The sequence below is a fragment of the Lutjanus erythropterus genome, chromosome 19 (genome assembly GCF_056507025.1).
Source record: "Lutjanus erythropterus isolate fLutEry1 chromosome 19, fLutEry1.hap2, whole genome shotgun sequence".
Taxonomy (NCBI): domain Eukaryota; kingdom Metazoa; phylum Chordata; class Actinopteri; order Lutjaniformes; family Lutjanidae; genus Lutjanus; species Lutjanus erythropterus.
This window is the reverse complement of record NC_139335.1, coordinates 28699925-28714787: the sequence shown is the minus strand read 5'-3', so window position 1 is coordinate 28714787 and position 14863 is coordinate 28699925. Positions and strand designations below refer to the sequence as shown.

Sequence of the window (14863 nt, the reverse complement as noted above, 5' to 3'; positions counted from 1 at the left end):
TCCACTTGACGAAACAATCAAATGGGGCACAGTTACTGCCATTTCTGCACTAACAAGGCAGACCAAACCGAACTGTGAGCAAACCTTTCTGCTGTGGAGAGATGTTACACTGTAGTGTGCATTGTGTGCATACAGTTTAGTATTTTTAATCAGTTAAAATCTTGACGGTGATTAATCAGTTAATGATTAATTATTAACATCCCTATTCCAGACAGAATGTTTTTGTTTTTACAGTTTAATTTCTCAAACCAGCTTCCTGTGTTTCTAACACATCTTTTCATGTCTGTCATCCAGTCGTTCCAGCACCTTCCCATACACCGACACACCCCTGTACACCCAGACCACAGCTGCCCAGTATTATGAAGCTCAGCCAACCTCAGGCTCACAGGCCTCCACCCCTGGCACACCTCTAACTGTCTCAGTGACTGCTGGCACAACAGGGGGCGTGTCCATGTTTGTGGCCCAGCCCACCAGTGCGGCGGGGGGAGGGGCGACAGTGGTGACCACGGGCGGCACCACCAATGGTGCAGGGGAAGGGGCAGGCACCAACGGTGGCACAGCAGGCAGCTATGTGATCCAGGGGGGTTACATGCTGGGCAGCAGCAGCGGAGCGGCAGCTGGCAACAGTCAGAATTACTCACACACCGCCCGCGCCTCTCCAGCCACTGTGAGTATTACAGAGGGCGAGGAGAGTAGCGTGCCGTCGGCAGACAAGAAGGTATGCAGAGGCGCCAAGCGCAGGAATTTCTTCTCGTTTTTGTTCTCATCCACACAACCCTTTGGTGGCACACAATGATGACGTCATAGTTTTGTACAGTGGAAAGCACAATTAAAAATGTGGAGATTTCATATCAGTATTGATCGTAATTAAACTTACATCACACGATATTTTTAACTGTGATTTCCTCCTCAAAAAAACAACAAAAACAAAAACAAAAAACAACAAAACAAAGTCATGACCTCATCATTTTCATATCATTACAGTGCATGTGATAAGGGGCATTTTTAATTTGTCTGAAATGCTCCAACACTACAACACTTGTTCATCCCAAATTCATCATATTGAACCCCATATGATAATAGTAACCAACCTATGTTTGGCAAACATCCCATATTCCAGATCATTAATTCATTGCATACCAAAGTTGTATGCCACGGCACGCAAGCAAACGTATTTGTGTTTTCATTCCCAAATTATCAACAGATTGTAAATGTGAATGGATTTGTTCATATTTGTATAATTTATTGATTAGAAGTGTGCGCATGTACTGTTTATCAAGCTGAAAAATGTGCGTAATGTGTTTGCAAAGCGTGTGTATATTTGCGTGCACATTAGGGGTGTCATGATTCCATTTGACTTAGATTTTTCAATTCAAATGTTTTTTTTTTTATTTTACTCTGATGTTGATGCCATTGTTAGACTATTCTAAAAGTTTTAATTTGTAAAGATCAACAGATAATTTGTTTTATGCCCTGACAGCTGTCATTTACATGTTCCAAGTTCTTCTTTAAAAAGATCTATATGATGTCAGGTGTGATATAACAGCTGGTAAGCTACGCTGTGTCGTCTTTGAAGTGTTCTTCTTCGGATATGTGCTGGTTACCACAAGTAGGCGAGGGTGAAGAAAAAAACATTACAAGGAGAATCGCAGTTTCTGCCTTTGATTTGATTCTTGAAATTCAAAGCTCTTTTTGTTCGATTTGATTGAATTCATTGATTGAATTTTTAAATTCTGAAACCCCTAGTGCACTTGTGTATGTTGAGGTGTGTTTTCCTGTTTGTATCTACTGGCTTTGCTAACTGCTCCAGTTATTTTCTTGTTTTCATTGCCTGCGTGTCAGGTACAGTGGTTGCTGGACAACTATGAGACAGCTGAAGGAGTGAGTCTGCCACGTTCCACCCTCTACTGCCACTATCTGCTGCACTGCCAGGAGCAGAAACTAGAACCCGTTAATGCCGCCTCTTTCGGGAAGCTCATTAGATCTGTGTTCATGGGGCTACGCACGCGACGCCTTGGCACACGGTAGGTTGGGTCAGACTCATGTATAGAAGATGTGGACATGGATTATGCAGTATACACACAACCCATTTATACCCCTTTATATTCAGCTTCACTGTATCACAATACAGGCTTGTATAAATTACATAATTACTTATGCATGTGATTATTTTTAAATGTATTTTTCTCTTGAATGTGTTGCTGCTGATGGAAACAAATTAAAAATGTTAGATATCAACCTGGCATCACAGAGAGAGTGAGAGAGGAATGCAGTATCTCCCACAATCTCCCTGCCACAGCGATGCACGTCAGCATCACAGACGTCCTCTTTACTGTACGATCCACATGCATATACATCTCAATTAGTGGACACCCATGCAAAGCTTGCTGCATGAGATCTACATTATAATCTATAAAGCTCTTTGGAGAATTGCAAAATGTTCGCCTGGTGTAGGAAGACGTGTGGGTAGAGATGAAGACAGACAGCATGTGTGTGGGTGAGTGAGTTTGACAAAGGAGGGGAGGGAGAGCAAGTGAGATTGACTTTTCTGAGATGTTGGTAATACGGGTTTAGTTAAACAAAACAGTATGTTTGGTTGTTGTGTCTTATGAAATTAAAGATGCATGTTTTAAAATCAGTGTGTTTTGAGAATGTTGTTTTTGGGGGAGACAACATAAACCCTCTCCTCTCACATCCTCTTGTCTTCTCCTGCTATAGATTTTCTATGGGAGACAGATTCACTAACTCAGGTCCAATCTGATGTCAAAACATGTTTTATCTGTTCTTGACAGGGGCAATTCAAAATACCACTACTACGGACTGAGGATCAAGGCAGGTTCTTCTCTTCTCCGTCTGATGGAAGACCAGCAACATCTGGCCATGAGGCAGCAGCCCTTCTCACAGAAACAGAGGTACACACATAAACATCCCTAAACACACTCACACATCTGTGGTATTATTACACCACAGAAAGATTTTATTCCTTTTTTTTTTTAAATTTCCACCTAAATCTATTTTCTTGATACAGTTGTATCAATTTCTGTCTCTGACACATTTATTTTTATTTTCAATAAAGAGTTCTCCCCAAAATCAATCAAACAAAATTTTCCTTTAGTGCTGTTTATCCCTTTAGATAGTTTAGCCATGAGTTTTGGAGATAGAGATAGTAGAAAGAAAACCGTTCTGGTAGATTTTACTGCAGAAAGAAACTAGGTCTGTTTATTATCTTGATCAACCAGGTCATGATTTCTGGAAGTTTTCCAAATGTATTTTCTTTGGAGCTTTGAACGCCATAAGCAGAGTGCCATTTAGTTCCACTGTATTCGAGAGAAGCCAGACATGTCTACACCTGATATCTCCAAAACTCTGCAACACATTTATGTAAACGATAAAAGAGAGAAATATACTCATTAACTTGGGAAAAGGAAGTGCAGAGATTTGATCAGTGCAGTGACCTTGATATGGTCACCCAGCCAGACTAGCTGGACCACAATCACCACAAGAACAAAGCTGGTATAAGAGCTAAGCTAACCCAGCTTAGACCTCAGAGAGTGAACTGGAGAAATGCATCGTCATCAGGCCACTTTGACTCAGCACCAGCCCACATCCTTCTTAGACCTTCCACATAACAAATGCAGATAGAGTGGTATCTAACACGTTTGCCTGGAGATAATGTACTGAAGCTAGTAAGGTAGCTTTAGTTAGCTGGATATGCTAACATTCAAAGCTTGCACTAGAGCAGATAAAGTTTAATCCTTTCCCCACACATGTTCATATCTTTCATGATTTTGAAAGACTACAAAAAAGATGCTAGTGTTCAAACTCATGAGACACAGAGTAACGCTCCTCTTATAGCCCCATGCAGCCCACTTCCACATTTAGAGGAATGCAAAGCTTGACAGGCCTGTGGCTCCCTAGTTACAGTCGCTAACCTATGATTGGACAGTTGCTATTTGCAGGATGGGCTTAGCGAAGGGTCAACTGCCATTTCACTGTAATAGTCATCATGTTCGTGCAGGTCTGAGTGTTTTATCTACATTGTCTTCTGCACTTTAACCCCCTTTCTGTCAGGTTGAAGCCTGTGCATAAAGTAGAGGGGATGACCAATGGCACAGCAGCAGGAGCAGGCCAGCAGCAGCAACAGCAGCAGGGGTCAGGGCAGGTGGACATCAGCACCCAGGTTCAGCAGTACCAACAGTTCCTTGGTGAGTTCAGTTACTAAATACCTAGAGGGATTAAGAAGGTTACAGATTTGGCTAAATGAAGATGAATGAGTCTGATGTGCAAATACAACAAATAATACAACATTATTTACAGTTAATACTGATTATCCTCTGCAGTTTATGTGATTTCTCTTTGAGCATTAAGTGTTCTTGTGTCGTGTGTTCCAGATGCATCCAGAGCTCTCCCAGAGTTCCCAGACATCGACCTCCAGGGGAAGTCTCTGCCAGAGGGCATCGAGCTGGAGCACATAAAGAGCTTCCAGCTGCTGTACAGAGAACACTGTGAGGTAACCGACTGAGCTTGTCCTTCTATTTAATTGTCAATGGAATGTAATTACCCAGTATGACTTCTAGAGTAGTACAATATTATCTGAAAAATTACTGGAAAAGGGAAAAGTCATGTGTCAGCACCAATTGATCTTCTAATAATCTATATTTGCTCACTGTTCAGTCATAGATGTTCTGTCTGTGTTCTGTCAGGCTATACTAGATGTGATGGTCAACCTGCAGTTTACCCTGGTGGAAACTCTGTGGAAGACCTTCTGGAGGTTCAGCCAGAGTCAAACTGGAGATGCCACATTGGCTGTGTGAGTGGTTTAAAACTTCTAGACAAACATTCAAAATCCAGTTTTTCCCTCTTAAACACAGTAAGAAATGTCCCCAGTTGAAGTAGCAGTGACATTTCATACAAAATGCAGGGAATTAAAACATTGTGTGTTTTGGCAGGCATGATGAGTCAGAGAAGCGTCTCCCCAAGTCCTGCCTGGTGCTGCTGTGCAAATATGACCCTGTGCTTCGCTGGAGCCGTGACTGTGACCACAGCCTGTACCAGGGCCTGGTGGAAATCCTCATCCCTGATGTCCTCAGGCCCATCCCCAGTAAGACTCTACAAATGTAGATTAGATAAGCTTTATTGATCCCACACCAGGGAAATTCACACATAACAGTATCTTAAGGACCAAAAGTTCAAAAGAAAAAGGAGTAAGTGAGTCATAGAATACATATAAAATCAAAATAGAATCCAGGATAATGAGCAGGATTATTGCACACATGTTGTAATACACACAAGGCCTCATCTAATCATTAATGAGTGACCTCCCCTTCTGCAATGCAGCACAAATGAGGGTTTCATCAGGAACACTGTCAAAAAGAAAGTTAAAACTTATAACTTCAAGGCAACTGTCTTCACTAAATTTTGAGTTCTTTATCAAACTCAATCTCTAATCTTTTTAAATAAACTTAAAAAATACAAAAAAAATATAATATGTTTTTTTCCAACCTGTGACCTTTTGTTGACATAATTTCCTTTTGTTCTTAGATCAACATGGATCTCTGAGTTTTTTAAACAGCATTTTTTGTAATTTTCAAGCACCCAAATAATAATTTGGGTGAACAGTTTTTTTTAAATACAGAATTATTTGGGTTTCTAGAACTCAAACTTGGAACTAGAAGAAAAGTAAATTATTAAATCAATAAACAGTTGTAGGTTGGGCAAAACTTTTTTGAGCTCATTTCAAACCTTTAAAGTTCAAGTTGTTACAGTGAATAGCCATGGACCTAAGGAGAAAAGTGAACTGTTTGGAAGAGGAGGTCACAGTGATGGTAGAGGAGACTGAAGCCAGCTAACATGCATCATTCAGTGGGATAAATAATGTGGTGATGACAAAGCCAAACATGAAGCTTGGGAGTGTGTTGCTATTAATTCCTTGTTCATAAAGCCAATGTGAATGTCACCACAGGCTTGGGCGTGTATCTTCCCACGCTGCAGTACCCTGACATAACCAGCCAGAAAATTACTGAAGTCAAGTCTACACTTTGTTTAGAGATGAGATAATTTCCACATCAAAGTAAAGTTTTATTAATATCTATTTATACTTGGGTTTTTACTTAAGTTATACTTTAGATTAAAAGTGATAAATTAGGCTTGTGGTGTGTAGTATTATACTAAGATAAAAATAAGTAAAAAATATTGCCTTGTAAAATGGATAATAGGAAGAAATAAGTGTTCTTGTTACATTAGAATGAGCCCTTCATATTTACAGAGGGCATGAGTCCTCTTTCATGGAGGCTGCCATGTTTCACCACCATCTCTCTACAGTAGCCCGGAACAGACAAACCAAACACTGGCTCTAGATACGGCCTTTGGCATTTTGCAACTGCAGGTTCTTCTACATGCTTGGGAGGGAAGAGTAAGATGACGTGTTTGCAGTCTGTTCACAGCTAGATGCCACTAAATTTTGCACACTGGTCCTTTACAGCATATTTGTCCATACCAACAGTATGTGCCTATACACATTAAAAAGCTATCATTCATTATTGATTAATCTGACTTCATCTGTCTTTTCACAACTAATGGATTATTCGTTTAGTCTATAAACTTTCAAAAAATTGTAAAATGCTCATCACAATTTCCCAGAACCCAAAGGGACATCTTCAGATGTCAAACACCCAGTTCTCTTCAAGCTGGAACCAGCAAATATTTGACATATTTGATTGAGAAATGACTGAAACCATTTATCAGTTATCAAAGAATTTGGCAGTTAATTTTCTTCCAATTGATTAATTGACTGTTGTTACAGCTCCAGAACAATTTAGACCTATGAGAGAACGAAGGGCATCCTGACATTTCACTTTCAGAAGGAACTGGACATTCCTCCAACAGTTTTCTCTGCCTTGGCTGGAACATCTGGACTGATGGACTGGTTCTGAAGAAGGAGAACAGACAGTCTCCTGTACTTTGTGCCTGCTGCTCTGCTGTGGAAACTTACTGGGATTGTTTCTCACTCGTTTCAGTTTCAGTGTTAGTCAGATGTTGATCCTGTCTTTCATCCAGCTGCACTGCTGCCGCAGAACATTTTCCATGTCCTGGGTCCTTGTTTTCCAAGTAAATTAGAAATCTGGAAATTCATATATGGCAAAGAAATCTGTTAGCTATGTGCCCCATGTGTTTGATAATCCTTTATTCTGGGATTAGAAAATGACAGCCTACTTTGAAATGACCAGTATTAAGTCTCTCATCCCTTTTTTTTTCTCACCGCTCCCAGGTGCCTTAACTCAAGCCATCCGCAACTTTGCCAAGAGCCTGGAGAGCTGGTTGACCAATGCCATGATGAACATCCCGGAGGAAATGGTCCGCATCAAGGTACACTCCCCTTGCGCTGGCTTGCATCTGGTGGGAGGACATGGAGTAATTTGTTTTTTAGGCCTGCTGGATCAGCCATCACAAACCCATACTTTGCTTGAGACAGACTGCAAGCCTAGAAAATTGTGAGCTGTGATACTTTGAACTTGCAGAACTAAAAACCCATTTTCTGTGTGGGAGTTTTCCTTGTTGTGGTTGTGTGAACACGAGCTAGAGCTGATTTTACATAAAATTCAGTCCTATTATTCGCCAGCTCTGTGGTGCAGCTTTTAGGAAGATAAATGCAGCAACACTTCAAGCTCAGTCATGCAAATCATGATGTGAAGAAAATACCATATTGTGAGCAATTATTTCTTAAGGAAATGGTGTCATTGTGAAGTTTTGTCACCACATAAATAAACCACTTCATTTGGATTAATGATCCATTCAATTTAATGTTGAATATAGGCCTGTAATACTTGATCAATGACATGCTTTTCTCACAAGCCCCTTCTACTCATTAAGGCCCAGGCCAGAGCTGAGCAGACAACCCCCAGTTCCAAAAAAGGTGGGACAACGGTTTAAGAACAACACAGGAATTTAGGGATTTCACTATCAACAATCCATAATATCATGAAAGACCCACTGATGCTGAAAGGTACATAGAGGTTTTGGAGCAACATAGAGCAAGACATTTTCAGCAAGACACGGCACACATTCTGCACATTTCAAGAGTTCAGGTACTAGACTGACCCACCTGCAGTCCAGACCTGTCTCCCATTGAAAATGTGTGGTGCATTATGAAGCGCAAAATACAACAACAGAGACCCTGGACTGTTGAGCACCTTTCAAGCAAGAATGTGAAAGAATTTCATGCTCAAAAACTTCAGCAATTAGTGTCCTCAGTTCCCACATATGTTGTTAATAGAAAAGGTGATGTAACACAAAGGTAAACATGCTGCTGTCCCAACTTTTTTGGAACATGCTGCAGGCAAGAAAAGACTGTTATTAAATTAGGTTATTTGTAGAGGTAATTGTAAGTATGTGCGCCTTTATTAAAAAACATCTATTTTACATGTCCTTTCATCTTTTTCTCCTTGCGTTCTCACAGGTAACGTCAGCCAATGCCTTTGCCCAGACACTGCGGCGCTACACCAGTCTGAACCATCTCGCCCAGGCAGCCCGCGCTGTCCTCCAGAACACGGCGCAGATTAATCAGATGCTCTCCGACCTCAACCGTGTTGACTTCGCTAACGTCCAGGTTGGCTTGGTCTCTGCGTCACCTCGCATGGATTTCAGTGTTTGTAGCTAAATCTTTCGTTGGTTCAGGTGTTGTGCATATGCAACTCTTTCTGCTGAGGCTTGTGGTTGTGATGCAGTTTCTCAGCTCCTGTGTCATTCTGTCTATTCTGCTACCTTCCTATCCAGGAAATGCATGCCAAGCTGTCTTGGGTTTTCTCAGAAACTCATTGGGCCTTATCCAAAAACACTTTCGTGTACTCATCTAACTTTCTGTTACTTTTTTCGTATGGTGGGTTTGTACCAACACAGCATGTCAGATTCAGCAAACCTCAGGTAACTGTGTAAATGATCACTCTGTGCGTATTTGAATGCACATACATGAGGCTTGTAAACTAGCAAAATTACCCCCCAATAATACCATTCATGAAAATGACATCAAAGAGTAAAAGAACCTGATAAGTTTGGAGTTTGAAGTCCTGCTTTCAGAGATCCATAAAGGAGAGTTTGTCATTTTTATAGTGTCACTGTCAGCAGTGGAATTAAGGGACCTGATAAAACCAAGAAACAGGAAAAACCAGCGTGTTAGTGCCGTATTACCTGAAGGTTATACTATTACTGAAAAAGGGTTGTAAATTTTGTGCATTTTCCTTAACTAATAGATGAAAATGCTGACAATCGATTAATGTAGTCATCAATCATAATTTATAAGATACAAACACGTTTTCTTCCATTTTCATTTTTTTCTTTTTTCCTTTTTTCTCCTCAGTTTAAGTTTCTTTATTCAAAGATTACCTCCACTGGGTAAAATGATTCACCCCGAGATTAATCTCTTAAATTTTTAACAGCAATTAGTCAATTAATGATCAATCATTAACATATCAACACTGAAAATAAAGAGGAAACGGTACAATATGAAAGTGCTTTAACAAAAAAATCTTGGTAGGCGATAGATGACTGCAGTAGGATGATGGGGGACGAGGGGAATCTCCATCACAGAGATGGAGGACAGACTAAGTGCTGTAACAGGTGATGTTGCACTGTTGGGCATTTCAACTAAGGATGTAAAAAGTGAGTTAATTTGAGTTACTGATGACAGACTTCGTGAGGATGTCATGAAACTAATGAAATGTACAGTCATTAGTGAAAAACTTAAACTGCTCGACTGCTACGACAGGCCTGGACCACTTGTGAATTGTGTTTGTAACGAGAAGAAAATTCAAAATATGAGAAAATTGGTGAATGGGACAAGTTTTCCTAAATCACTCAAACAAACCATTGCAGAACAAACCTGTTCATGTGAGTGATTATTGCATGAGGCCCAGTCTACATTGTGAGTTGACCTCAGTCTTCTGTCCGAGGCTTAGTCACCCTGCTGCCCCCTACTGGTGCAACTAATGCAATTTACTGACACGTTGCCCTCCGTCTCTCCACATTTCACAGGAGCAGGCTTCATGGGTGTGCCGCTGTGAAGACCGCGTCGTCCAGCGGCTGGAGCAGGACTTCAAGCTGACCCTCCAGCAGCAGAACTCCCTGGAGCAGTGGGCTGCGTGGCTGGATGGCGTGGTCTCCCAGGTCCTAAAGCCCTACCAGCACAGCCCTGCGTTCCCCAAGGCCGCCAAGCTCTTCTTGCTCAAGTGGTCCTTTTACAGGTGTGATGGGAAACATTTGGGCATTTCCATGCTGTGTCGCTGTCTTCGTCACTGCGGTGACATTTAGCTCCAAGCTTTTGTTACACAGTAAATAAGCACATTCTGCTCTCACAGCCACTAACAGTAAAGCACTGCTGAGTATGTGCTGGTATGAATTTGTTATCTCGGGATGTCAGTGTGACGAAGTCCTGAGCAGATAGCATCCACAGCTGCTCATGGGAGTTTTAGTTTAACATGTTGATCTTGGACAAAGTAACATTTCTGTAGTTTGGATCAAATGTCGTCAGATTAACAGAAACGTAGAAGTACGAAGTAGGACATGCACAGAAAGACAAAGAGAGGAATACAGCTCTTCTAACACCTTAAAATATCACTGTAATTAATATACTATCTCACCCTTAAACAAAGTGAAATGATTTTGATAAACTAGAAAGCAAAGGGGAAAAAAAACACAAAAACAGGGTTCAATGTTAGCAAATAGGTCAGAAATCTACTTAAGCAAATTCTGTTTTTACTTGCCCTTGCACAAATTGTTTTATCTATTAGAGGTGATCAAGTAACAACAAAGACTAAAGTTCATTTTCAAGTTTAATTTAGGACTGCAAAAGGGGAAATGGTGACGTCTTTAAATTTCTTGTTTTGTCAGCCTAAAACCCAAAGATGCTCAGTTTAATGAGATAATAAGCAAAGAAAAGCAGGAAGTCTCCTTATCTGAGAGGCTGAAAACTGCTATCATTTTGGAAATAACATAAATGATTTACTGATTATGAAAATAGTTTAGTTCCCCTAGTTTCCCTTTCCCTGGGCAGCAGGCTGTCTTTATTGTTGAGCCCTCATACAGCATGTGAGCAGGTGAATCTCAAGTTAACATCCTGTTAACATCCTGTCATTCATGCTTGTTCACTTCCGGACATTGTATAGATATAGATAACAGGCGACAGAATTCACTTTCTATTGACAGAAATTAATCTAAACTTATTAGTGGATTAGGGCTGCAGCTAATGCTTATTTTTTAATGGGAAGATTTTTTTTTACTCGATTAATATAACAGCTCTTTTACCCCACATAAATATCTTAATAAAAATTACTTGATAAAAAATATCCTCATGATCACATGTGCTATCAGTTGACTGATTAAAGTGGGTCAAAGCAGTGGCTGGCAAACAAGTTTAGTCAGTGTAAGAGCAGGACAGGCTGTGAACTTTGTAAAACGAGTCTCAAAATCACCACAAACCACAAAACTAACTGATGGACGAGGAGCAGAGTGATAGAAACAGAGAGCAGCGTGACACACTGTCAGGCACCTCGTCCAGGCGCACATGCAAAGCGTGCAGAGCAGGTGACACTTGCTCGTCTTCTTGTTGTTTGTGCTTGTTTTTCCTCACTGACACGCTCAGAGAGTGTTAGTGTCTGACAACATTACGGAAAGGGTCATGACAGTCAGAGACCTTATTTTAATTTTTTTTAAATAGACTTCAGACTGTTTAATTGCTCCAGATTCACCAGAATCCTTTTGCATCACCATCTTTACAAAACTTTACAAAAACTAAATAAAACTCACCAAATGTGTCTCGGTTCATCTTTCTACTGTCCCAGCTATCACCAACTCTGGTTTGGTCCAAATAAATCCTTAATTCACAGTGTAAAGGAGCGTGAAGCGTGGAGCAGTGGCGACATAAAGACATTAAAACTAACTAGTAGAACATACTCATGTAGGCTCGTATAAGAATTTAGTGTGGCACACTGCACTGTAAGGAAAAAAAGGACAAATTGTTGAAAATCTTCGTCAGGGACAGCCCTAATTTATGTCATGACTGGGGTAATATTCAGTTTAGATCATCACTGGCAAATGTATTTTTACGTCAGTGTGGGGCGAAGAAAATATTGAAACAATGTACAGATGGTAATAACAGAGTGTAACTTAAGTTTATGTCATTTTCTCACTCGTTCATAACTGTTAAACAGAAAAACATAGCGGCCGTATAACAAATACACGTGGGGTAATGTTACGCTAACAAGCAGCAGTGCAGGAATTACGTTAAACATGGGGTGATGATGGAACATTCAGAAAAGCAATTTTAAGTAACTGTACTAACAGAAACACGTTCTGCCTGTTGATAATCGTCATATATCGTGCTTTGGTGCTGACAGAAAGTAAATAGGACAGTGTGGCTTGCTGACAGAGCCCTCCTGTACACCACTTAATGAGCTTGTGCAGAGCAGTTTGTCCTGCTGTGTGTGTTCACTGGCTGCAGCTTGTTCTCTGGGGTAATCCATGCTCTGACTGGGTGCAGCAGTTGATTGTCACATGTCAACGAATTACTGTAATCCGTGATGTCAGTTATGTCCATTTATTGCCCCAGCACCAGTGGTTTCACTGTGAGAAGTGAGGTCTCTCACTAATTATTGAGAAATCATCCTCGAGTTGACTCAAACATAAAACTTCCTCGTATTGGAAAACACTGAGAAATACTTCCTATCTGTGGTTAGACAAGAAGTGATATGGTTATATAATACTTGTCTAGCAGTAGTTTAATTCCTGCTGTATCTGCTCTCCAGTTCCATGGTGATCAGGGACCTGACTCTGAGGAGTGCAGCCAGTTTTGGTTCCTTTCACCTGATCCGCCTGCTGTACGATGAGTACATGTACTACCTGATAGAGCACAGAGTGGCCCAGGCTAAAGGAGAGACCCCCATTGCTGTCATGGGAGAGGTACCAACACACACACACACACACACACACACACACACACACACACACACACACAAATGAACTAAGACTGGGTTGCACCAACAGTGATTCATTTAATGTAAGAGAAGTTCTAATCAGAGTTGAGCAAAACTAGGTTCAAAATGAGTAAATCCACATTTAATATTACGCAGAGCTGAACTTCTCTGTTCAGTGAATCCAGGTGTAGTGATTTTAACTGAAATTGAACAGATTAATCAATATGGAGATACTCATCCAAATTAAAATAAATGACTACAAAATACATTTGAGTCCTGTCAGGAGTATAAAAGGGGGGGGGGGCTTTCCCTGATCTGTATTTCTTAACAAAGCATTGCATTGTTTGCTAACTGGCTAAGAAGTTAATGTTACTTTGTTGCCAACTAGCTAAAACAAACTAGTTAAAACAAAAAATGTGATGTTTGCTAGCTAGCTAAAAAGTTAGTTAACCTACACTCATGATGGCTCAACAGAGAAGTACATACGTAACAAAATGTTACGTTGTTTGCTGGCTGGCTAAAAAGTCAAAAAAGAAACAAACAAAACATTGCACTGTTTGCTAGCTAAAAAAAAGAAAAATATTTTTACATTGTTTCTCCTGCTTAGTATTTCTAAATAAAACGTCATTGTTTGCTAGCTAGGTAAACAATAAAAAGTTATGTTTGCTAGCTAGCTAAAAAGTGAACATGTTACTTAGGTTGCTATATAAAAAAAAGTTAAAAAAAAACAAAACGTTTGCTAGCTAGCTAAAAAGTAAGTTAACCTAGGCATGATGGCTGGACAGAGAAGTTCTATTTTATCCTGTGAGAAAAACTTGTAGGCCTGATTATTAAACAGGGTGAAAATTCGTCACAAAACTGGGTTTTGAGTCTGTCCCTTAACTGTCTTTGAGAAATTTGATTATTTTCCTCAATCCATCTGAAAATGCAGCTTTTCTTAAAGTTAAATGTCTTTGTGTGTACATTTAAAGGTAGTACTGGATCACGTTTTAAATTGGAGTTTAAACCACTGTTTAGTTTTTACTCTAAACCTCAATTAAATTTAAATCAATTCCACCAAACCTTAAAGGGGTTCAAATTTAATCTTTATTTATTTAAAACTATTTTAAATGTTTGGTGAAACATAATTTAAAATTAAGCCTTGATTTAATCATGTTTAAAAATATTCCTTGTTGGTGTAACCCAGTCTAAACAATGTAAACCATACTTCCAGTACTAACACTTCCCCCTCTTACCGTTAGTTTGCCAGTTTAGGCCGAGGTCTGAGCCAGCTGGATCCCGACAAAGGTAACTTGTTTCTGCTGCATCTCAGACTAGCTGCAGTCCTGTTTCAAGCATTGTTTGTATCTAACTCATTAACCCGTGTCTATCCCAGAAGAGGAAGAGGAGGAGGAGGAGGAGAGCGACGAGGAAGGACAGGAGCTGTCCCTTCCCTCAGACGGGGCCGTGCTGGGGGAGGAGTCTCTGGAGCCGCCCGCTAAGCTGGCCAGAACAGACCAGAGAGTCCTGTTCACAACCGGATCAGCCGACAACTAATCAGAGTAACACTACTAGACGTGGGTTGATTACATCGGTTACACACATACACACAGATGTACAAAGAACGCTAATTTATACACTTGACACATGTATATAGATCTTGTAAATGTGTGTGCACTCGCTGCATACTGTAACTTTCCCACTTGTTTACGCGCACACAATGAAAACCCACACTCGATCAGTACTGCTGCTGCCTGGATGACACAACCACCTGTTGACGCCATCGATTCAATAACACAATCGCTGGTACTGCGACAGGATGTGGCTTCAAACACCCGACTCTCTCAATGCAAAGAGGAACAGAGAGCATTATTACCCTCAGTTGTGTTGATCTGTAAAAATGAACTAAAGCCAGGCATGTT

At 40.4% G+C, this 14863-nt stretch overlaps 1 protein-coding gene across 7 annotated transcripts in view; it reads left to right on the top strand.

Moving 5' to 3' along the window:
* Positions 1–14863, top strand: part of rfx1a (regulatory factor X, 1a (influences HLA class II expression)) — a 24459-nt gene extending 9596 nt beyond the window's left edge. For 4 of the 7 annotated variants that reach the window (XM_084743700.1, XM_084743696.1, XM_084743695.1 and 1 more), the window contains 13 exons: positions 295–718; positions 1843–2024; positions 2793–2912; positions 4072–4205; positions 4392–4510; positions 4704–4810; positions 4950–5101; positions 7268–7365; positions 8456–8605; positions 10027–10235; positions 12795–12948; positions 14204–14249; positions 14338–14863. In XM_084743700.1, the coding sequence (XP_084599826.1) occupies positions 295–718; positions 1843–2024; positions 2793–2912; positions 4072–4205; positions 4392–4510; positions 4704–4810; positions 4950–5101; positions 7268–7365; positions 8456–8605; positions 10027–10235; positions 12795–12948; positions 14204–14249; positions 14338–14498 (2056 nt within the window). In that variant the 3' untranslated portion in view covers positions 14499–14863. The remainder of the gene's footprint in view (positions 1–294; positions 719–1842; positions 2025–2792; positions 2913–4071; positions 4206–4391; positions 4511–4703; positions 4811–4949; positions 5102–7267; positions 7366–8455; positions 8606–10026; positions 10236–12794; positions 12949–14203; positions 14250–14337) is intronic. The other 3 variants (XM_084743698.1, XM_084743697.1, XM_084743694.1) reach the window with 3 other exon arrangements.